The sequence below is a fragment of the Gopherus evgoodei genome, chromosome 4 (genome assembly GCF_007399415.2).
Source record: "Gopherus evgoodei ecotype Sinaloan lineage chromosome 4, rGopEvg1_v1.p, whole genome shotgun sequence".
Classification (NCBI taxonomy): domain Eukaryota; kingdom Metazoa; phylum Chordata; order Testudines; family Testudinidae; genus Gopherus; species Gopherus evgoodei.
This window is the reverse complement of record NC_044325.1, coordinates 21489765-21514563: the sequence shown is the minus strand read 5'-3', so window position 1 is coordinate 21514563 and position 24799 is coordinate 21489765. Positions and strand designations below refer to the sequence as shown.

The 24799-nt window shown below is 43.4% G+C and overlaps 1 protein-coding gene and 1 long non-coding RNA gene across 3 annotated transcripts in view; both read left to right on the top strand.

Annotated features, from left to right (window-relative positions):
- The first annotated feature begins 1578 nt into the window (after positions 1-1578).
- KIF26A (kinesin family member 26A) overlaps positions 1579-24799 on the top strand; it is a 136522-nt gene continuing 113301 nt past the window's right edge. For both annotated transcript variants that reach the window (XM_030558636.1, XM_030558635.1), the window contains exons 1-2: positions 1579-1990; positions 2348-2614. In XM_030558636.1, coding sequence (XP_030414496.1) covers positions 1925-1990; positions 2348-2614 — 333 coding nt within the window. In that variant the 5' untranslated portion in view covers positions 1579-1924. The remainder of the gene's footprint in view (positions 1991-2347; positions 2615-24799) is intronic.
- LOC115649744 lies at positions 6737-14367 on the top strand. Its single transcript, XR_003999900.1, has 3 exons — positions 6737-6748; positions 8274-8278; positions 14247-14367. It is a non-coding gene; the product is annotated as an uncharacterized LOC115649744 (long non-coding RNA).

Sequence of the window (24799 nt, the reverse complement as noted above, 5' to 3'; positions counted from 1 at the left end):
TGCAAATCTTCGGGAGCTAGAGGGAGAGTAAAGTTATGCGGCCAAAGGGACTTTCCATTTAAAGAGCTTTTATCTGCAGCCCGCATTTCGGGCCGTCGATCTTCACCCACATATGTCCAAAGGTGAGCTGCAAGGGGCGCAACGCGTTATAATTAAAACCCACTCGGAGTCAAACACAAATCGCGTGAGTGTAATGCTGGTACATACCGTTGTTCTGTATTTAATGGGGATTATGTGTGCGCGGAGGGGAACCCAAAGTTTCCAACCGGCCTGCCCAAAGTCAAATACATACATGCGAGGCGGTCTAGCGGCTCTGCAATGAGGCGTAATAAAGAAACCACGTGGGCTGTGTGTTTCCGGAGTGAACCCCCCACTGCCCGTTCTAAGTGGGTCTGGAGATCGCAGAGTGAGAGCGTGTAGACTGAATTTGCGGGAGACTTGTGCAAGAGCATGGCCAAGTCTCTGCCTCCAAAGTGCGGAGTGGGACGGGGCCAGCAGATGGCGCTCCAATCACAGGGACCGCTCTTCGCCTGCAACCGGAGACCAGAGCTATATTGCTTTTGCGGTTGCTTCATTCAAGTGCTTACGCGCAAGCCGGTCCCAGACACATAAATAGCAAAGACCCACGCCACGCAACTACCCTGCCTGCGAGAGTGAAGTGTGAAGCCACTGCCCGTCACACTCTTGCAGGTGTAAAACGCATCCAGATCCTCTCCGCGGGTCAGAACCAAACGGGTCGGACCTTTGTTGTCCAGCTGGCGGTGGGGTGGGGTGGGGCCGTAGCAATCAGGGGCAAGGAATGGTTTCACACATCTGACTGCCTGCAACAGAAGTGCTAAGGACAGGAGGCGGAACGGCTGCCAGAGAGACAATAAGCGGAGGAACGGGGATTTCTCCACCTGTTGGGTCAGTTGTCACATGCACATTCCCAAAGAGCTGATGGGAATGGGCTGAGCAGTACACAGACTCCAGCGCGTGTGTGTGTCAGAGGGCGAGAGCGCAGAATCACCTGTGCAAAGTGTGTGAGGCTCTCAAACGCCACCCAAGCAAACGTGGCTGCAGCCAGGCACCGAGCTGCATCTGGAGAGATCCCTAGAGAGAGCGAGCGAGCGAGCGAGCTCTCCAGGCACATGTAATAAAACGAACGGTGAGAGTAACGAGTTGTGCCTCCTTTCTTGCTAGTCTGAAGTGCAGAGCCCAGGGTTCAATCCCATTTCCTTATAGACACCCTTCTCCCCCTCCCATGATGTAGTAGTTTAAAAGCCTGATCCTGAGACTTGTTTGGAAAGTTTGGCCCGGGCTGCGCCATGCAAACTACTAACAAACAACCCCCTTGTCACTGTTCAGGAACCTCTGGGTTTTTATTTGAAGGGGTTCGCGTAGCAGGCACCCGACTAACGCCCCTGAAGGTTTGGAGCCGAACGGAGCCTTGCAGGGTCAACGTGGGAAAGAAACGCTCAAACTCTGGCGGCTCCCACCTCGTTCAGCCCACCCCACGCGGAGCCCCTCCTCCCCTCGGAGCAGTTTTTCCTAACGCGCTCCTGTGCGCTCGGTCCCTTTCTGCACCGAGGTGAGAAGCTCACTGCTCCTCCGCCTTCTCCTCCCCCTGCTCCGCCCGCTGCCTCAGTCCGGGGCTTCTCTCGCGAACTCGCGACCCAAACTTTACTCCTCTGAGTTACAACAACATGGGAGGAAATATTACGTAGCTCCAGGCTGCCGCCCGCCGCCGCCGCAGCAGCCGCCCTTGCAAGTGGAGACCAAGGAGCCGGACTTTGCAGCCCCCGGTCTCTGGACTTGGCAATGGGCACGAAGGTCTTTCAGGACAGCTCGGGACTGCGCAGCCCAGCGTAGCTGCAAACAGCCGGGCTCCGGGCGCGCGGGTGGGTCAGGGTCCAGGTGACCAAACCCGGCCTGGGCCGGAACCATGATCCGGGCTGCAGAGAACCCAGCTGGGAGAAGGTGTCTGGGCTCTGAACACCGGGCTGCGGGGGTAAGTTGGGGCGGAACTTTTGACGGAAGGTTGATGGAGCCTGGTGCAGAGTGCAGGAGTTTTCACCCCTGCCCTCCGCACGGGGACCCCCCCGGGTGCTTGAAGTTTGTTGCTAGTTGGCCGCGCGCTTGGGAGGCGCGAGGGAACTTTGCACGGGAGGCTGTGCGAGCAGCGTGCGCGGGAACCGGGCAGTGCACCGGACCGAGGGTTGCAGAGCTGGCTTTTTGCACCGGTCCGGCCCGGGGGCTGCTCTTTGCAGGGTTCCCTCCCAGGCGCAGGGACCCCTCTTTGCAGGCTGCCCCGGTTGACGGGACCTGCTGGCTCCTTGCACTGTCCTGAGTCCTTCTCTCTTTGCAGGTCGCGGAGGGAAGCTCTGGGCGAGAGCCGGCCCCGCTCTCTCTGGAGCTCGCCCCTAGGAAGAGGCTGCCGCCTGCCGCCGATGAGGACCGTTGCGGCAGCCGTCCCCCTCCGGAGGGAGCTGGGGCCGTCTCGCTGGCCGAGCTGGGGCACTTCGAGAGAGCCGGGAAAGGAGGATGGTGCAAAAATTGCCAGGTCAAACTGGCCGAACTCAAGAAGCAAGCGGTGAAACTGGCCGCCAGCAGCAGCCCAGCCAACTCCCTGCCGGTAAGCCAGGCCCTTGCCCCCTGCCCGGGCACAGACTCACGCGGAGTGGGGTTGCGCAATGACATCTGTAGCACACACAGCTAGAGAGCCTGTGGAGCTCTTCCCTAGACCTCTACACTGTGCCCACCCAGTCCCTGGCTATAGCTAGATCTTTGCACACTGCACAAATCTGCCTGGGGAGGGCTATCTAACCCATAGCGTGTGGAGAGCTGTGCGCCTAAGGTTCCTGGTACCTGTCTAGAGCTCAGCATCTGGAACTCAGTGCTACTCTGTCTAGCTTTCTGCATAGTACTTTTAGAGTATCTAGAGCTACCTGCTATGCTGCAGAGCTAGATCTCGGCATAGTAAGTACCTGTGTCTATACATCGTGCAAGTCTGGACCATTGCATAGTGCTGATCCAGAGCTGCAAGGGGAGCAGAGGGGGCAAAAAACCCTAACTAGTTTTAAGACTGAGCTTGATAAGTATATGGAAGGGATGTTATGGTGGGATTGCTTTACAGTGGCATGTGGCCCATCTGCGACTGCTAGTGGCAAATATCCCTAACAGCTGGAGATGAGACACTGGATGGGGAAGGCTCTGAGTTACTACAGTGAATTCTTTCCTAGCTGTCAGGCTGGTGGGTCTAACATATTTGGGGTCAGGAAGGAATTTCCCCCCAGGTCAGATTGCCAGAGACCCTGCCGGTTTTCACCTTCCTCTGCAGTGTGGGGCATTGGTCACTTGCTGATTTATACTAGAGTAAATGGTGGATTCTCTGTACCTTGAAGTCTGTAAATCATGATTTTAGGACTTCAGTAACTCAGCCAGAGGTTATGGGTCTATTACAGAAGTGTGTGTGCGGGGGAGGAGGTTCTGTGGTCTGCAATGTGCAGGACGTCAGATGATCACGATGTTCATTTCTGGCCTCAAAGTCTATGAGTACAGCTCTAGGGCTCTGTACTGTATACATCCAGATAACTCTGTCTGTGTTTCCAACTATTTTTAATATGACTTGATTCTAAAATGGGTGATTTCAGCACTAAAAATGGTTAAAAAAATTTCAAGGACTTTAGATTTCAAGCTGTTCTTTAGCAAAATGAAACTGCAGCAATTGCAAACTCACCCAGTACATACATATAACTGATTGCCAGGATTACTTTTTGCTGACAGTGTGAGCTGAAGAGTAGATTAAACATTGTGTGGCGTGCAGTCCGGAACACACACTGTGTCAGAGATCAAAGTCAGTCCAGACTGTGCAGTCTTTCCTCACACTAAGAGCATGAAGTGCCAAAAGTGCCCTTTGTCAAACTTGGTAGAAGTTGGTGTAAGGGGCCTGTGACTCAGAGCCCCAGTCACAGAGTTCTGGGAGATAGTCTGAGCTGAAAGGACAACTGTGCTTTACAGGACATTAATTTGTTCTATTGCAAGATCACTAACAATTGGTAGCAGCACTAAAGTGGCACTAACAATAGTTCATTTCATGCAGGTCATAAAATGCTACCGAACATTAAACTGTGATGTTCCTGATGTGCCTACATATTTCATTCATATAATTTGGACAGAAAGTTTATGAAGGATGGTTTTGCTGGGCCCTAAATGGCCGGATGCTTGAATACACATCTCTGCTTGGTGGGTTGGCTCCTGTTCTCAATCTCACAAGGGCAAATCTTGGTCACATCATATTCTGATGCATTTATGCCTTCTACTAGACATTGGTGAATAACCGATAATGAATGAGTATAATGCATGAGTGTTCTGGGGCTTTCATTTGCCATATGCATTGCTTTACCTATAGGTAGTGTGTTTATCTGCACAGTCTTCTTTCTCTGTGTATATGATATGCATATGTTAGTTGCATTATTTTATTAATATGTTCTTCTAGCACAAGTATATGAAACATTACTCTTAAAAGCCATTATAGGTAAAAAGCACATACAGTGGTGACTAGACATATTAACGATCACAAAGATTAGGTAGTGGGACAACGTAGAACAGAAGACCCCTACTGGTTCATTTACAAAGCAGACAAAATGTGTATTACATTTTTGATAGCATTGGAATAACATTGTTTTCCAAACAATGCTTATCTGGATGTTTGCAAGAAGGGGGAGAGGTCTGCAGAGGAAGCCAAACCCTCTTGACCTTCATTTTCATTCAAAGAGTTCCTGTATGATCTACAGAATTCCCATTGCATCTAAATATAGTTTTGTTTGGAGGTGCATTGTACTGTAGTGTCAGAATGCAAAGCTCAGATTATAGTATTTTAGGGCTTGATCCAAAACCCTCTGAAATCAATAGGAGTCTTTCCATTGACTTCAGTGGGCTTTGGATCAAGTCCTTATTTCTTTAGTGTAAAATGTCATGTACTTTATCTCAACTGAAGGCAGAACTATTGGACCTCCTGTTGTCTGGATCCCCATGAATGGTGAATAGAAGTTTAATTTCCTATTGTTAAGTGTATGTGACATGCTGACTTTAAAAGAACCATGCCTGAATTATTCTTATTATTATAGGAGTTTCTGCCTTTATTGGAAAGTAATGAGGTCCTATATTTAGATGGAAAAGTAAATGGATCTTTGTCATGGGAAAAAATACATATGCTGGAAAGTCAATGGGTCTTGCCCAGGTGTTCAGGTGAAGAGACCTGTCTCCAAAGGCCTGTTTGTGTGGTCTCATTTGTGTAAGTCTCCAGGGAACCTTCCTGATAAGCACTTGATGATGGGTAAATTAATCCCCCTTTTCTCCAGGGTTCAAACCATGCACAGAAAAGTAATAACGTAATAGCTGTCGCAGTGTTAAAACCTTGACAAACTTGTTCGTAGAATAATAGACACAAAGAGTGGTTAGTTTATTGAGTAGCGTATGATAATCTCAAAGAGCTGAATCTGTAGAGTTACAGGATATTTAATGATTGAAACTGTATTTTCAAATGCTCACAATGCATTTAGTTCAGCAAATAAACTACTTAGTACAGAGGAAGACAACACAATCAACAGCTAGAGTCCCTACTGACTTACTGCACACTACACTAGCGTACTGTGAAGGCAACAGGCGATAATGATCAATGGTCCCGATCCTCAGCTGGTGTAATCTGGCATTACTCTGAAATCGGTGGAGCTGTGTTGATTTACAACAGTTGAGGATCTGAACCAGCATGTTGGCAGGTTGAGCATTTTATAATGTTTGTGCTAGAAAGGCGGCTTTTATTCTGCTTTCTTGTTTAATTACATTACAAGCCTTTTGAAAAAGCAGCTTCTCTTCTGGGCAGTGGCAAGTTCATAAATTGAAAATAAAGATAGAACTAATGACAAGGAACTAACATACTATGGGATGAGTAAACACAGGAAGGCTACTTCTTTGAATTTGCTATGTGCTCAAAGGATTTATGGCCTTTGCCATGATAATTAAGGAATCTGTCAGCACAGATTCAGAAAGGTCTCTACGCCTGGTACAGAAGCTCTTTGGGAAGATGGGTGGGTGGTTTATAGATTAAAGAAGGACATAATTATTGATGAAAGAGGGAAGTTGCATTCTCATACATGGTGCAGTTGAGAAGGGATTGAATTGAAATTAGAGTAAAAAGTCAAAATATTGTTTGCTGTCCAAAGGATGAGTTTCTGTAACCTACCTTAAAGGATAATAATTGCTTGAGAATAGTATGATTAATTTAACTTTTGTGCTGCTGCCCTTTGAGTAAAAGGTAACTTAAAATGAGGTTTCAGTGCTAGTGATATGCTGTGACTATTGGTACACAGTTGTTGTGTTATCTTTTTAAAGTCCACTGACCATATATGAACAACTGATAAGAAAGATATGAATCTTAGCCTAGGTTAAAACTCCAGACCCAAGTTCTTAAACAAGAAATTTACTACACTCTACACTATCAATTCCCTTCTTTTTCTGTTGTCTTTACTGTTTGCTGTCACAATGGTACCTGAAAATGAATTAAGACATCGTTTCAGTCAAGCATGTGTAGAAGCAAGCAAATGTGGAAGTATCACAGATTAGCATTAAATATTGCAGTATCAGTGTCAGTTTACTGGGCCATGTACTGATTCTGTGTGAAAAAATAAGACTAAAAAGAAAGAGTCTTGATTTAGCTCTAATAAAAAGTTTTGTATTTGTCTGGCAGACTGGATGCCTCAGGGAATTGGTAATGGGATACAGTCTTTTACTAATGGGGTTCTGGTTTGAATTCAGACCAGGTTGGTAGAGACTGAAAGTTGTTATAATTTGACAGCTGTTTGGTGACCTATAGGAAAATAGTTGGTGGTCACAGTCTCATTCCCATTTGGCAGATATCCTCATCACAGAACCACAGCACAACAATTAGCACTAATTGGCATAGTTGTTGGCAGTCACACAAGAGAGGCCAAGGATTGAATGGGCATGTAGATTTAAATAATAATAATAATGCTTAGTGTTTAAGATCTTCACAGCACTTGACAAATGTTAATTAATTAAGCCATTCAATGCCCCTGTGAGGTAAGTCAGTCTCATTTCTAAAGAGATGTCAAAGCAGCATATGGACCTCAGAAAGGAGGGAAACAGGCAGAGAGGTTAGTGTTGGGCTACACACAAAAATTATATCTTTTTACTTATATTGGTATAGTTAAAGCAGTACAGTTCCCAAGTGTAGATGCAGCTGTATAGGTGTAAAGGTATTTTATACTGGTATAGCTATTCCTGTATGGGAAGGAGGATAAGCTATACTGGATTAAGACACCATTATGCCAGTATAAGTACGTCCACAATAGGGACATAACTATACTGATATAGTTAACTCTTTCAGTAAAAAAATCACTTCCCTAGCCCAAATAGTTATATTAGTACAAACTATGTGTTTAGACCAAGCTTAAGTGAGGCCAAGAGCACAGGAAGTGCCAGTTTCAGAGCTGGGATTGAAACTGAGGTATTCTTAGCTCCTTTAGTGGTAAGAGTGAGTCACTGGAGGGGGATGAGTACCAACTTCTTGTATTCAGCCTGCCCTTCTCAAGAGGTTGGCTAGCTATATGTTGCACAAGTTACAGTCTCTGAGTGGCCATGACTGTTCTCTCTAGAGGAGGGAAATACAGTAGTCCAGTATTGAGTTGATGAACATTTGTATCGTGGTTGATAGGTCCTTGTCTGAAAAGAGAGGCTGTAGTCTCCTGACAAGCAGAAGGTAAAGCACATTGTCCTGATTACTGTTGATAGCTGGTTATCAAGGAATGGTGATGAAACTAAAAATACTCCAAGGCCTCACACTAATTCAGCAAACAGAAGGAGATCCTTTCCACAGAGAATGTTGTCAGGGTCTTGGCTAGCTCCTCAAAGTTTGTTTTCCTCTTCCTACTCGTAACTCTTTGCTCTTGCCTGGACTGAGCTCCAGCCAGCTGTTTCTCATCCAAGTGATTATTTTGTGCAGGTATTGTGACACCTTTGTGATAGCATTAGTCACAGAGATGAAGAATAGAGTGTCATCAGCATATTGGTGACACTAGATCCTGGGGCATCATATGACCTTTCGCAGGGGTTTCACATGTATGCTAAAAAATAGAGAGGATACAGGTTTGAAACTTGGGGGCTCAGTATGTGAGGGCATTTGATGACCAGTTGCCCATCATCACTTTGGGTGCTATCAGAGCATGGTCACAACCACTTACTCAGTCAGTTTGTCTGGGATAGGAAACATGGAGATGGGGTAGTGGTTTATGAGATTGCTGGCTTCTAGTGCTGGTTTCTGAAATATTGGTTGGACTATTGCATGCTTTAGAGATGTAAGCTAATAGTCGTCTCTGAAGAAGGTTTAAAGGAAGTCATCAGTAGTGGATCTAGTTGAGCTTCCTTGGATTTCACTCATACAATTGTGCTTACCTGGATAAGCAAGGATCCAATTAACATGTGAATGTCCCTCACAACTTCTAGTACCTCTGAGTGTGTAAGAGATCTGAACTTACTAAGGAGGGTGCGGTCGCCCTGGCCCTCTGTTGTGAATTGGCTTTCTTTCCCTCCACAGTCAGTTAATCTTTTCAGCTCTTTAGAATGTGGGGCAGTTGGATCTGGAATTTGGTGAAGTCAGCTGATTATTTGGAATGACTTACTAGGCCTTGAGTAACCTGTGATTCATCTTTATTTTGCTGTGAGATTATTTTAACCCCGCAAACTGGCCCCGCTGTAGTAGGGTTGACACACATTGGAAGAATGATATGGGGGAAGCTCTGTACTTACCCGCTGGAGAATAAGGGACTCCAGTTTTGATGTTCCAGTTTTCAGTGCCTTTTGTGAGCACTAATTTCCCTTTAAAATGTTTCATATTTAACATTTCAAAAGATGCCTCAGCGTAGAAGGTGCATCTTTGTTAGTAAATATGAGCTACAGGGCATTTTTTTCTTGCATCTTTAATATTTAATTTCTGCAACACGGAATCTTGCATAGACATGGCTGTCGAGTGCTTCAGGCTGTGAGATCAGATGTGGTTTTCAGGTACATGTGGAGCCTAATAAAGGGGATAGTGACAGTGTCAGATCAAATGTACTGAAATAAGCAACCAGGTAAGCTATTGTGTCCTCAGCCTTGCAATAGTCTCCATGCTGTATAAAAGGCTATGAAAGCTCATGGGACTGAAGCAGGGCTGTAATCAGCGTGCCTAAAACTTTTGGATTGTCAGGCATGCCCTTTTAAAACACAGGTGAGCAGTATTATCGTGCAACACTGATGCCTGAGGCAATTGGTCTTCTCACAGGGGGATCTGAAATGGGGGAAGTAATGATTCCACAATTAGCTCCAGACTGCAGCCTCCTGGGCTGGTTGAGGGTAATTAGTATTGTTCTTGCTCTTTCTCTAGCTAATTTCTTCAACACCCTGGCCTATTAAATAGAAACACAAAAACCAGTTAAAAATTGAAGGGGAGGGGGTGAAAGAGCATCTGCTCCTAACATCTGAGGTTACTTTGAACCTGTTGAAATATGTAGTATTGTTTTATTGTTTTTGCTAAGAGTTCCACCTACAGAATCTCAACCAACTTCTGACGTGTTAATAGCAAGACTGTGGGAGGCAGGGCTCATCTCTCCTGCTGCTGCAGGTTGTGACTGATTCTCTTGATTTGACAGTTCAAGACTCATGGAATGTGGGCTGATCAAATCACCAAGAGATTTTTCTCTATCCAGAGCAGGGCCCTCTCCACTTCTTTCTTCATACTCTTGATACATGGACCTACAACTCCATGGAAATGGCATTGTCTGAGTCCAAATCACTCTACTTACTGAGAACACGCTGACACCGGGGAGGGCAAGCTTAAACTGGCTGCTGTTGAACAGATTTTTCCGATGTAGAGGCCAGTATTTTACACCATCCTTTCTAGAAAGAAGAAACTTTCTACCTGGATTTGTATACATTTCCTGCATGGAATAGTATTTTGGAAAGGCTCTGTTGTCCTTCTTTGAACTAAATTACCTTCATAAGCTAGATCTGGTTGGATGTTACTCTGGTTAAGAGTGAGGGAGATCTGTGTAATTAAGGTTACCAGGCTCTCTTTTTTTTAGTATAGGTGAAAATCTGTGGAACCCAATTTATCATAAATACTATCCCCATCCTCTAACCGGGAACCCCTAGTCCTAGAAGTAGTATTCCCTACTTACATTGCCGATGTAGTCAAATAAAGAATGTACTGATCAAGAAACTTGAGTTCTGTTCCTGCCTCTGCCACACTCGGTCATCTTTGGGAAGTCACCTAGGCCAGAGTTTTTGTATGTGTCTGTTAATTTTGTGTGTCTACTTTTGGGTGCCCAAGGTGAGAAAACTAGGACTTAATTTTCAGAGTTTATAAGCATTCACAGCTCCCACTGAGTTCAAACAAAGGAAGAATGGTCTATGGTTAAGGCACTGGACTGCGACTCAAGAGATCTGGCTTTAATTCTCAGATCTACCACAGATCTCGTATGTGAACTTGGGCAAGTCATTTAATCTCTCTGTGCTTCCATTTCCCATCTGTAAAATGGGGACAGTAGTCTCTTTTCCTTCCCTTTGTCTGTGTTGTCTTTGGGGCAGAAACTGTCTCTTACTATTTTTTTCTTCAGTGCTTAGCACAAGGGGATCTGATATTAGTTGGGGTATCTAGGTGTATTGTAATACAAATAGTAAATAGTAATTAATAATAAAAACTGGCACTGATGCTGACAGTCGGATGTTGCAATAGGGAATTTGTACCTTGCAACTGGGTTTCTAAGTCTTGTAGTTTTAAACTGGGGGTGAAGATGGGGACTGTCTAGTTGGGATCACTGGTTGCAAGTGGGTCACTATCATTTGAAGAGAAAAAATCCTTTAGGAACCAGAAACAAAGCCAGGAACCTTAGGAAATAATCAATTAGAATTGTAAAAAAGGATCTGTCCTAAAATAGCTCTGGAACTTGACAGCTAACTAGCAGAGACATGGCGAATTTGTGGAACAGGAAGTATGGGGTGGTGCAGAGTGTGTCAGGGCCAAGTGGAGCGTGTTTAGGGAACAGATAAGAGCTCAGAAGAATGAGAATGGATTAGTGCTTTAATGATGACATGGTAGTACCTAGAAGATGCTTATCCGCATATTGCAGTGGGCTCTGACTGTTGTATCGTTAGACTACTGTGTTGATGAACTACGGTGGTTCCTTGCCAGATACCAGAAACTATTGTACTGTTGTACTCATTGAGAAGCAAAGTGATGCTGTTATGGAAATGTACTAAAAATGGGTTACCTTGTTTTTTCTTAATAAAAATGTATTATTAAGAGGAAAATGTTTGTAGAGATGCACAAAATATTGTTTTCAAATGAATAATCCCAGCAAGCGATGTATGTAACTTTGCATAATAACTGATTTTTCTTCTAAGTAAATTAAAATGAATATAAACTTTTGGTGTAAATGTTATTTTAAAAGATGCTGTGGGTTATGCAGTAGCATAAGTGGCATATTCTGTATTGCAGGGGGTTCCGTTGGAAGGTATACTTCATGCTTCTATTGAATAGCACACACATCAGACTTGTGTAACTTTATAGCTCATACTTAATTATTGTTGACCCAAGACTGTAAAACTTTGGATACCATCCTTTCTTCAAAACACATCTATATTCTCTCTCTCTCTCTCTCACACACACACACACTCTCTCTCTCTCTCTCTCTCAGCTAGTCCATTTTGACTGACTTTTCCCTAATGTTGAAGTTGCACAAGCTTTAAGACGGGGTAGTCTACTTTTTGTCAAGATCCAAATTTCTTGGTCAAGGTATACTCAAAGTCCAGACTCCAGAGAAAATAATAATTGAAAAATTACAATAATTATAATAATAAGTAAATAAAAAGATTTCAGGGTCCGTTCAAAAGCATCTGGCAGTCCGAATTTGGCCCACAGTCCACTTATTGACCACCTCTACTTTAATGTATATAATTAAGAGATGTTCATTTGCATGTAGGAAAAGTGTTTAAATGATATAAACAAAACCATTCATTTTAAACAGCAACATTTCATGTTCATTTTTGCGTGTTTACTTTTAGCACTTAGAATCAGGCTTTGTTGCTTGCATACTGTGCTAATGGAAATTGCATTAATGCTTATGGAAGTATCTGAAGATGTGCCAACACTAAAGGGTTAAATATACAGAAATATTCCTCTTCTCATGAATCATGCCTTAAATTCAGGCTTTATTCAGTATTCTTGGAATGTAGTAAACTGATCTGAATTTCTCGTTGAGACGGAGGCCGGTATTACCATATGTCAATACTTGTACAGAATTGATTAGAACACCAGGCGGGAGTGGGAAAATGATCAATTTTCATTTAGCTCTTAGGAAATCTTCGGCTAAAATTGTTGCGGGATTTTACACTGCTCAGTGACTATGACGTGAAAGCATTCTGAACAAAACTGAAACTTGATACCTCTATTTAGGGTGAATATTGAAAGGCTCTCAGCATTAACTGTGGAAGCAAAGCATTTGTTCTAGTTTTCACAGCATTCAAAGGATTATGTTTAAAGTGTATTTTATTTTACTGCAACATACAAATGTTGAAACGTATTTTGTGCTACCATTAAGGCAGGTAGAAGACTTGTAGAGTTAATATATTGATCAATACTAATCTCGCTGAGAATGGGCTGATTTTGCTGGAATGTTTTAATAGGCATATTCAGTTTGTTTTACCCTCTCGTTTTAAGCATAGAATCATAGAATTATAGCAATAGAAGAGATCTCGAGAAGTCTTCTAGTCCAGACCCTTGTGCTGAGGCAGGACCATGTAAACGTAGACCATCCATTGCAGGTGTTTGTCCAATTTAATTCTTAAAAGTCTCCAGTGAGCGGGATGCCACAACCTCTCTTGGAAGCCCATTCCAGAGCTATCTTCATAGTTAGAAAGTTTATACTAATATCTAACCAAGTCTCCATTGCTGCAGTTTAACATGATTACACCTTATGCTACTTTCAGTGGACCTGGAGAACAGTTGGTCACCATCCTCTTTATAACAGCCTTAACATATCTGAAGACTGTTATCAGGTTCTCTCCCCTCAGTCTTCTTTTCTCAAGACTAAACATGCCCAGTTTTTTAAACCTTTCCTCATAGGTCAGATTTTCTATATCTTATATCATTTTTATTGCTCTCCTTTGGACTCTCTTCAATTTGTCGGCATCTTCCTTAAAGTTTGGTGTCTAGAACTGTATGCGGAATACCAGGTGAAGCCTCATGAGTACAGAGTAGAATGGAACAGTTGCCTCTCATTTCTTACATACAATTAATACCCCCCAGAATGATATTAGCAATTTTCTGCAACTATATCACATTATTGATTCATACTCAGTTTGTGATCCACTATAACTCCCAGATCTTCTCCTGCAGTATTACAGCCTAACCAATTATTCCCCATTTTGTAGCTGCGCATTTGATTTTTTCTTCCTAAGTGTGGCACTTTGTACTTCTCTTTATTGAATTTCATCTTGTTGATTTCAGACCAATTCTCCAATTTGTCAAGGATGTCAGTATACAGTTTGTCTGATGATGCCCTAGCTTGTGATATTTTATTTACTTGTTATTGATTTTGGGTCTGATGTTGTGAGGTGTGAAGCCTCCTACACTCCCAATGAGAATTTGAGGGCACTCAGCACTTCTCATTGTAGGAAACAAGGGTGATGTCATGGTAGGGGCCTGCTACAGACTATCCGGGAAGAAGAGGTGGAAGAGTCTTTAAAAAAAAAGAACTAACAAAATCATCCAAAAAAGAATCCTGTGGCACCTTATAGACTAAGCTCCAAAACGTCTGTTAGTCTATAAGGTGCCACAGGATTCTTTGCTGCTTTTACAGATCCAGACTAACACGGCTACCCTCTGATACTTAAAATCATCCAAAGCATAGGACTTGGTGGCAGTTGGAGACCTCAACTACTCAGACATTTGTTGGGAAAATAACACAGCAGGGCACAGATTATTCAACAAGTTCTTGGAATGCATTGGAGACAATTTTTTATTTCAGAAAGTGGAGAAAGCTAATAGCGGAGAGGCTGTTCTAGATTTGATTTTGACAAATAAGGAGGAACTGGTTGAGAATTTGAAAGTGGAAGGGTGAAATTGATCATAAAATGGTAGGAGGGAAAACAGTGTAATAAAGATAATGGATTTCAAGAAGTCAGACTAGCATATTTGGGAAGTTGGCTAGTAAGATCCCATGGGAAGCAAGTCTAAAGGGAAAAGCAGTTCAAGAGCATTGGCAGTTTTTTATTAACACATTATTAAGGGCACAAGAGCAAACTATCCCACTGCATAGGAAAGATAGGAAGTATGGCAAGAAACTACTTTGGCTTAACCCATAGAGCTTCAATGATCTGAAAAGAGTCCTACAAAAAGTGGAAACTAGATTAAATTATAAAGGATGAATATAAACAAATAACACAAGTATATAGGGGCAAAATTAGAAAGGCCAAGGCACAAAATGAGATTAAACTAACTAGAGACTTAGGGTTAGTGCGTCTGGTGAAGACACGCTATACCAACGGGAGAGCATCTTCTGCTGACATAGCGCAGTGTAGACACTGCTTTAAGTTGATGTATCTTATGTTGCTCAGGTGGGATGACTTTTACACACCCCTGAGCAACGTAAGTTACATCAACGTAAGTGGTACTGTTGACAAGCCCATAAAGGATAACAAGAAAATATTCTACAAATACATTAGAAGCAAGAGGAAGACCAAGGACAGGGCCCATTATTCAATGTGGGAGGAGAGGGAAACAATAATAAAAATGTGGAAAAGGCAGAAGTGCGAAATGACTCTTTTGTTTCATAGAATATCAGGGTTGGAAGGGACCTCAGGAGGTCATCTAGTCCAACTCCCACTCAAAGCAGAACCAATTCCCAACTAAATCATCCCAGCCAGAGCTTTGTCAAGCTTGACCTTAAAAACCTCTAAGGAAGGAGATTCCACCACCTCCCTAGGTAACCCATTACAGAGCTTCACCACCCTCCTAGTGAAAAAGTTTTTCCTAATATCCAACCTAAATCTCCCCCACTGCAACTTGAGACCATTACTCCTTGTTCTGTCATCTGGTACCACTGAGAACAGTCTAGATCCATCCTCTTTGGGAACCCCCTTTCAGGTAGTTGAAAGCAGCTATCAAATCCCCCCTCATTCTTCTCTTCTGCTGACTAAACAATCCCAGTTCCCTCAGCCTTTCCTCATAAGTCATGTGCTCCAGCCCCCTAATCATTTTTGTTGCCCTCTGCTGGACTCTTTCCAAATTTTCCACATCCTTCTTGTGGTGTGGTGCCCAAAACTGGACACAGTACTCCAGATGAGGCCTCACCAATGCCGAATAGAGGGGAATGAACACGTCCCTCGATCTGCTGGCAATGCCCCTACTTATACAGCCCAAAATGCCGTTAGCCTTCTTGGCAGCAAGGGCACACTATTGACTCATATCCAGCTTCTCGTCCACTATAACCCTTAGGTCCTTTTCTGCAGAACTGCTTCCTAGCCATTCGGTCCCTAGTCTGTAAGAGTGCATAGGATTCTTCTGTCCTAAGTGCAGGACTCTGCACTTGTCCTTATTTAACCTTATCAGATTTCTTTTGGCCCAATGCTCTAATTTGTCTCGTGTATCTACCACTTCTCCGAGTTTAGTGTCATCTGCAAATTTGCTGAGAGTTCAGTCCATGCCATCCTCCAGATCATTAATGAAGATATTGAACAAAACTGGCCCAGGATCAACTCTTGAGGCACTCTGCTTGAAACCGGCTGCCAACTAGACATGGAGCCGTTGATCACTACCCGTTGAGCCTGACGATCTAGCCAGCTTTCTATCCACCTTATAGTCTAATCATCCAGCCCATACTTCTTTAACTTGCTGGCAAGAATCTGTGGGAGACCGTATCAAAAGCTTTGCTAAAATCAAGGAATAACACATCCACTGCTTTCCCCTCCTCCACAGACCCAGTTATCTCATTATAGAAGGCAATTAGGTTGCTCAGGCATGACTTGCCCTTGGTGAATCCATGCTGACTGTTCCTGATCACTTTCCTTTCCTCTAAGTGCTTCAGAATTGATTCCTTGAGGACCTGCTCCATGATTTTTCCAGGGACTGAGGTGAGGCTGACTGCCCTGTAGTTCCCCGGATCCTCCTCCTTCCCTTTTTTAAAGATGGGCACTACATTAGCTTTTTTCCAGTCAACTGAGACCTCCCCTGTTCGCCATGAGTTTTCAGAGATAATGTCCAATGGCTCTGCAATCACATCCGCCAACTCCTTTAGCACCCTTGGATGCAGCGCATCTGGCCCGATGGACTTGTGCTCGTCCAGTTTTTCTAAATAGTCCCGAACCACTTCTTTCTCCACAGAGGGCTGGTCACCTTCTCCCCATACCGTGCTGCCCAGTGCAGCAGTCTGGGAGCTGATCTTGTTTGTGAAGACAGAGGCAAAAAAAGCATTGAATACATTAGCTTTTTCCACATCCTCTGTCACTAGGTTGCCTCCCTCATTCAGTAAGGGACCCTTGCTTTCATTGACTTTCTTTTTGTTGCTAACATACCTGAAGAAACCTTTCTTGTTACTCTTAACATCTCTTGCTAGTTGCAACTCCAAGTGTGATTTGGCCTTTCTGATTTCACTCCTGCATGCTTGAGCAATATTTTTATACTCCTCCCTGGTCATTTGTCCAATCTTCCACTTCTTGTAAACTCCTTTTTTGAGTTTAAGATCAGCAAGGATTTCACTGTTAAGCCAAATTAGTCTCCAGCCATATTTACTATTCTTTCTACACATCGGGATGTTTTTTTCCTGCAACCTCAATAATAAAATACAGCCAGCTCTTTAAAATACAGCCAGCTCTCGTGGACTCCTTTCCCCCTCATGTTGTTCTCCCAGGGGATTCTGCCCATCAGTTCCCTGAGGGAGTCAAAGTCTGCTTTTCTGAAGTCCAGGGTCCATATTCTGCTGTTCTCCTTTGTTTCTTGTGTCAGGATCCTGAACTCGACCATCTCATAATCACTGCCTCCCAGGTTCCAAACCACTTTTGCTTCCCCTACTAATTCTTTATGGTTTGTCAGCAGCAGGTCAAGAAGAGCTCTGCCCCTAGTTGGTTCCTCCAGCACTTGCACCAGGAAATTGTCCCCTGCGCTTTCCAAAAACTTCCTGGATTATCTGTGCACTGCTGTATTGCTCTCCCAGCAGATATCAGGGTGATTAAAGTCTCCCATGAGAATCAGGGCCTACGATCTAGTAACTTCTGCTAGTTGCCGGAGGAAAGCATTGTCCACCTCATCCCCCTGGTCTGGTGGTCTATAGCAGACTCCCACCACGACATCACCCTTGTTGCTCACACTTCTAAACTTAATCCAGAGACTATCAGGTTTTTCTGCAGTTTCATACTGGAGCTCTGAGCAGTCATACTCCTCTCTTAAATACAGTGCAACTCCCCCACTTTTTCTGCCCTGCCTGTCCTTCATATCTATCTATGACAGTACTCCAGTCATGTGAGTTATCCTGCCAAGTCTCTGTTATTCCAATCTCATCATAGTTCTTTGACTGTGCCAGGACTTCCAGTTCTTCCTGCTTGTTTCCCAGGCTTCTTGCATTTGTGTATAGGCACTTAAGATAACTCGCTGATTGTCCTACTTTCTCAGTCTGAGACAGGAGTCCTCCTCTCTTGCACTCTCCTGCTCGTGCTTCCTCCCGGTATCCCATTTCCCCACTTACCTCAGGGCTTTGGTCTCCTTCCCCTGGTGAGCCTAGTTTAAAGCCCTCCTCACTAGGTTAGCCAGCCTGCTTGCAACGATGCTCTTCCCTTCCTTCGTTAGGTGGAGCCCGTCTCTGCCTAGTACTCCTCCTCCTCCTTGGAACACCATCCCATGGTCGAAGAATCCAAAGCCTTCTCTCTGACACCACCTGCATAGCCATTCACTGACTTCCACAATTCAACTGTCTCTACCCAGGCCTTTTCCCTGCACAGGGAGGATGGACGAGAGCACCACTTGCACCTCAAACTCCTTTATCCTTCTTCCCAGAGCCATGTAGTTTGCAGTGATCCGCTCAAGGTCATTTCAGTTTTCACCAAAAAGATAAGTAGCGACTGGACGTCTAACATAGTGAATGCCATTGAAAATGAGGTAGTATCAGAGGCTAAAATAGGGAAAGAACAAGTTAAAAATTACTTAGATAAGTTAGATGTCTTCAAGTCACCATGGTCTGATGAAATACCTCATAGAATATTCAAGGAGCTGACTGAGGAGGTATCTGAGCCATTAGCGATTATCTTTGAAAAGTCATAGAAAACAGGAGAGATTCCAGAGGACCAGAAAAGGGTAAATACAATGCCAATCTATAAAAAGGAAAATAAGGATGACCCAGGGAATTAAACACCAGTCATCTTAATTTCAGTGCCCACAAAGATAATGGAGCAAATGCCGTATATATTCGTTCATTAGCCCGTTTGTTTATAAGCCGACCCCCCCAGATGGTTAGGTAAAAATAGCAAAAACTGTATGACCGTTTCATAAGCTGACCCTATATTTCAGGGGTTGGCAAACTTTGGCTCCCGGCTGTCAGGGTAAGCTGCTGGTGGGTCAGGATGTTTTGTTTACCTGGAGCATGTGCAGGCATGGAGCCCCTCAGCTCCCCGTGGCCGCGGCTCACCATTCCCAGCCAATGGGAGCTGCAGGAAATGGTGCTTCCTGTAGCTCCCATTGGCTGGGAACGGTGTATTGCAGCCATGAGGAGCTGAGGGCCTCCATGCCTGCAGATGCTCCAGGTAAACAAAACAACAGTGTATTAGATATTCAATTCAATGATTCCATAGAGTTTAAAATCATCAAATTTTAGTGTAGACCTGTTTATAAGTCTACCCCCACTCTTTGAATTAAAACCAATAGTAAAAGGTTCTATAGCCATATAAATAAGAAGAAAACGAAGAAAGAAGAAGTGGGACTGCTAAACACTGAGGATGGAAAGGAGGTTAAGGATAACCTAGGCATGGCCCAATATCTAAATAAGTACTTTGCCTCAGTCTTTAATAAGGCTAATGAGGAGCTTAGGGATAATGGAAGGATGACAAACGGGAATGAGGATATGGAGGTGGATATTACCACATCTGAGGTAGAAGCCAAACTTGAACAGCTTAATGGGACAAAATCGGAGGGCCCAGACTATCTTCATCCAAGAATATTAAAGGAACTGGCGCATGAAATTGCAAGCCCATTAGCGAGAATTTTTAATGAATTGGTAAACTCAGGGGTTGTACGTACGACTGGAGAATTGCTAACATAGTTCCTGTCTTTAAGAAAGGGAAAAAAAGTGATCTGAGTAACTATAGGGCTGTTAGTTTGACATCTGTAGTATGTAAGGTCTTGGAAAAAATTTTGAAGGAGCAAGTAGTTAAGGACATTGAGGTCAATGGTAATTGGGACAAATTACAACATGGTTTTACTAAAGGTAGATTGTGCCAAACCAACCTGATCTCCTTCTTTGAGAAGGTGACAGATTATTTAGACAAAGGAAATGCAGTAGATCTAATTTACATCGATTTCAGTAAGGAATTTGACATGGTTCCACATGCAGAATTATTAGTTAAATTGGAAAAGATGGGGATCAATATGAAAATTGAAAGGTGGATAAGGAACTGGTTAAAGGGGAGACTCCAGTGGGTCGTACTGAAGGGTGAACTGTCAGGCTGGAAGGAGGTTACTAGTGGAGTTCCTCAAGGATCGGTTTTGGGACCAATCTTATTTAACCTTTTTATTACTGACCTTGGCACGGGTCGCTTGCTGGTGATTTCTCTGCAGCTTGAGGTCTTCAAACCAATTTTGAGGATTTCAATAACTCGGTCCTGGGATAGGGGTTGTTATAAAATTGGATGGGTGGGGTTCTGTGGCCTGCCTTGTGCAGGAGGTCAGACTAGATGATCAGATTGGTCCCTTCTGACCTATGAGTCTATGAGTCTATGCTAGTAAAGTTTGCCGATCACACAAAGCTGGGGGGTATTGCTAACACGGAGAAGGACCGGGATATCCTACAGGAAGATCTGGATGACCTTGTAAACTGGAGTAATAGTAATAGGATGAAATTTAATAGTGAAAAGTGCAAGGTCATGCACTTAGGGATTAATAATAAGAATTTTAGATATACATTGGGGACACATCAGCTGGAAGCAACAGAGGAGGAGAAGGACCTTGGAGTGTTGGTTGATCGCAGGATGAGTATGAGCCACCAATGTGATATGGCCGTTAAAAAAGCTAATGCGGTTTTAGGATGCATCAGGCGAGGTATTTCCAGCAAAGATAAGGAGGTGTTAGTACCGTTATATAAGGCGCTGGTGAGACCTCACCTGGAGTACCGTGTGCAGTTCTGGTCTCCCATGTTTAAGAAGGATGAATTCAAACTGGAACAGGTTCAGAGGTGGGCTACGAGGATGATCCGAAGAATGGAAAACTTGACATTGAAAGGAGACTCAAAGAGCTTGGCTTGTTTAGTCTAGCCAAAAGAAGGCTGAGGGGGGATATGCTTGTTCTTTATAAATATATCAGAGGGATTAATATTAGGGAGGGAGAGGAATTATTTAAGCTTAGTACCAATGTAGACGCAAGAACGAATGGGTATAAACTGGACACTAGGAAGTTTAGACTAATGGTTAGAACCCTTCGTCTAATTTCAAGAGGAGTGACGTTCTGGAACAGCCTTCCAAGGGGAGTAGTGGGGGTAAAAGACATATCTGGTTTTAAGACTAAGCTTGATAAGTTTATGGAAGGGATGGTATGATGGGATAGCTTAATTTTGGCAATTGATCTTTGATTACCAGCAGATAAGTATGCCCAGTGGTCGGTGATGGGATGTGGGATGGGATGGGATCTGAGTTACTGCAGAGAATTCTTTCCTGAGTGCTGGCTGGTGAGTCTTCCCCACATGCTCAGGGTTTAGCTGGTTGCCATATTTGAGGTCGGGAAGGAATTTTCCTCCGGGGCAGATTGGCAGAGGCCCTGGAGGTTTTTCACCTTCCTCTGCAGCGTGGGGCATGGGTCACTTGCTGGTGGATTCTCTGCGGTTTGAGGTCTTCAAAGCACAATTTGAAGACTTCAATAACTCGGACATAGGTTAGGGGTTTGTTATAGAAGTGGATGGGTTCTGTGGCCTGCTTTGTGCAGGAGATCAGACTAGATGATCATATTGGTCCCTTCTGACCCTAAAGTCTATGAGTCTATGAGTCAGTTTTTTACCAAAAATATTCGGCTTATGAATGAGTATATATGGTAATTAAGCAATCAGTTTGCAAACATCCAGCAGATAATAAGGTGATAAGTAACAGTCAGCATGGATTTGTCAAGACCAACTTAATAGCTTTTTCTGACAGGGTAATAAGCCTTATGGATGGGGGAAGCAGTAGATATGGTATATTTTGAGGTTAGTAAGTCTTTTGATACTATTTTGCATGACCTTCTCATAAACAAACTGGAGAAATACAGCCTAGATGGAGCTAGTATAAGGTAGGTGCATAACTGTTTAGAAAACCATTCCCAGAGAGTAGGCATCAGTGGTTCACAGTCAAGCTGGAAAAGCATATCAAGTGGGGTCCCACAGGGATCAGTTAAGAGTCTGGTTCTGTTCAGTATCTTCATCAATGATTTAGATAATGGCATAGAGTACACTTATAAAGTTTGCAGATGATACCAAGCTGGGAGGGGTTGCAAATGTTTTGGAGGATAGGATTATAATTCAAAATGATCTGGATCAAACTGGAGAAATGATCTGAAGTAATTAGTATGAAATTCAATGAGGACAAATGCAAAGTACTCCACTTAGGAAGGAACAATCAGTTGCAAACATACAAAATGGGAATGACAGCCTAGGAAGGAGTACTGGAGAAAGGGACCTGGGGGTCATAGTGGATCACAAGCTAAATAGGAGTCAACAGTGTAACACTGTTGCAAAAAAGCAAACATCATTCTGGGATGTACTAACAGGAGTGTTGTAAGCAAGACACAAGAAGTAATTCTTCCGCTCTACTCCGTGCTGATATGACCTCAGCTGGAGTATTGTGACCAGATCTGGGCGCCACATTTCAGAAAGATGTGGACAAGTTGGAGAAAGTCCAGAGGAAAGCAAAAAAAATAATTAAAAGTCTAAAAAACATGACATGTGAGAGAAGATTGAAAAAATATTTGTTTAGTATGGAGAAGACTGAATTTTCAAGTACATAAAAGGTTGTCACAAGGAGGAGGGAGAAAAATTGTTCTTCTTAACCTCTGAGGATGAGGCAATAAGCAATGGGCTTAAATTTCAGCAAAAACTTCCTAACTGTTAGGCTAGTTAGCGCTGGGATAAATTGCCCAGGGAGGTTGTGGAATCTCCATCATTGGAGATTTTTAAGAGCTGGTTAGACAAACACCTGCCAGGGATGTCTGGATAATACTACGTCCTGCCATGATTGCAGGGCACTTGACTAGATGACCTCTCAAGGTCCTTTCCAGTCCTATGATTGGGCCCTTTCTTAGCACCTGCTACCAGAGCTTTTAGGAACTATGACAGAATGTATCAATGAAACCAAACTGCTCATAGTGGGTAGCATAAAAACTACTTCCCATGCTGCAGCTACTGCATAACAGAAGCCAAACTACTGTGAACATCAAGCACAACAGCCAGAAAAAAAATAGCTAGGCTAAACCAAATACACGTGCCTGTCATGATGTCACATGGACTTTGGTAGACTTCCAGAGCTAGTTCCAAAGGTGAAGACCTTCTACTGTGAAAGTGCTATTGCTTTTCCTGGGGAATTCACTTACACAAATGGAAAGCTGGAGCATCCCAGATGACCTTAACTGTCATGATGAGGTATAGGGTGAGAAGCAGTCACTTGTAGCTGGATTCCCAAATTAGCCTATTAAATACTTTCCATCCTCTATCTTAAGAAACTCTCCTTTGTAAGGCTTAAAGATGTGGGGTCTTTAGCTGGTCTCAGCTGGTATAAATAGCCATTGAGGTCAGCTGAACTTGTCCCATTTATTTGGGAATATGATGTTACTGCCCCTTATATCCTAAGTATAAGAAATAGTTGTATGGAAACCATTAAGTGAGCTATTTCCATGTGACTCATGGTAATGGATATCTAGTGTCACACACATACTACCTTCAAAATTATTTTAAGAAACATAGTGACTTCTCCCTGTATTATGCTGTCTTCTGTTATTGTTTTTAGAGCATCAGAGCTGAGTTTAGTTTCTAGGCTGGAACTGAGAAGAAGGAATGCTGAGTAACAGAAATATAGGAAGCTCCTCAGGGTGACTGTATTTTAGAAGTACTAGCAACGCCACCACATTTTGTGTTAAATGCATACACCTGTTGCAGCAAGGTGTTGACAGCTTGGAGTATAAAAACTGTGATTCCAATAAAAGAGAAAGGGCTGAAGACAACTTAGTTTCTGATGAGAAATCAAGTGATCCGAACTGAAGGCCAGATCCTGTGTGCACCAGTAAGAGGAGCAGAAGTCCCATACTGTCTTGTAAGCCTGTTCTTCCCTGAGCCAACTGGTCCTGAGACTGGTAGGAACTAGTCAGTAGAGCGGAGAGAGGGATTTGCTCCTGATCCATGGTAGGGAGCCACAATGTGGTTTGAAGGATTAGGGGAGAAGATGTCAAACAAATGTGCTTCCTGCCTCACCCTATGTCTTCCTTGCTGGGGTCATAGAGGTTATTACTAGGCCTGTATTAACCCATGTGGATTTTGTGCTGGGGGAGAAGATAAGGAAGTGTGGCTGGATTAGGATCCCGGCAGTCTCCTTGCACGAGGGCTGGGGGTTCACTGGATGACTCCATGCTATCCTCCCATCCCAATCATCATGGACTGGAAATTTTCAGATCTAAAGATCCATCTTCTGGCTGAAAATCCAGGTTTAGAATGATCACCTAGGAGTTTGCTGTTCAGGCCAATAAACGCATTCGATGTCCAAGGTGTATTACTCACTCATGGAGCAATCCACCTTCATTGGGACATCAGGTAAGCACTGCTTCTCCTGACATGACCTCCAGTGCCCCATCTACCAGATATGATTGTTGGTGTTAGGGGAGTAGACTCCGCTTCTTGAGAGGTGGAGGAGTTGTCTGGCCCACAGGTGCTATACACTCATCCACCTCCAAGGGGAGACCTCTTTCAGGATCCATATTAATCTCAGGTGCAGTGGTGCATCCATTGGCTGTGACAATCTAGAAAACTCCATGCTGCAGATGGACCATGGACTAGGATTTTGCCCATAACTTGAGGTTAAAAGTTGGCCCACAACCTCCAGTTTAAAATGTTGAGAATGGTGGTGCAGTTTGTATAATTATGATCCGAGCAAGCAGTTTTTCTGTTTTGTTGTGATAAAGGTTTTGTTGCAAAGAAAGAAGAGTGTATTTGACATTCCTCAAACAAGCTTTCAAAAGGGGAATTTTGTGTGTATGACTGAGTAGCACTGAAATGCTGTAAGATATTGTCCTTTTGTGGGTTTTGTAAAGAGGAGACATAGTTGGAGTAATATGCCCAAGGTCTCTCAGTCTGTAGAGAGAGCTTCCTCCAGCAATTACCTCTAAAAATAAAATAAAACCTATGTATTATTGATAACCCATGTTCCACATAAAGAAATGCTTCTTTTGATAATGTTAATTTTTTTATTCGTAGGCTCAAAAAGAGTCTAGAGTAAGCCAAATGTGGAGGATGAAAATACATATATGAGTTAGTGTATTAAGTTTACATATTTTTGG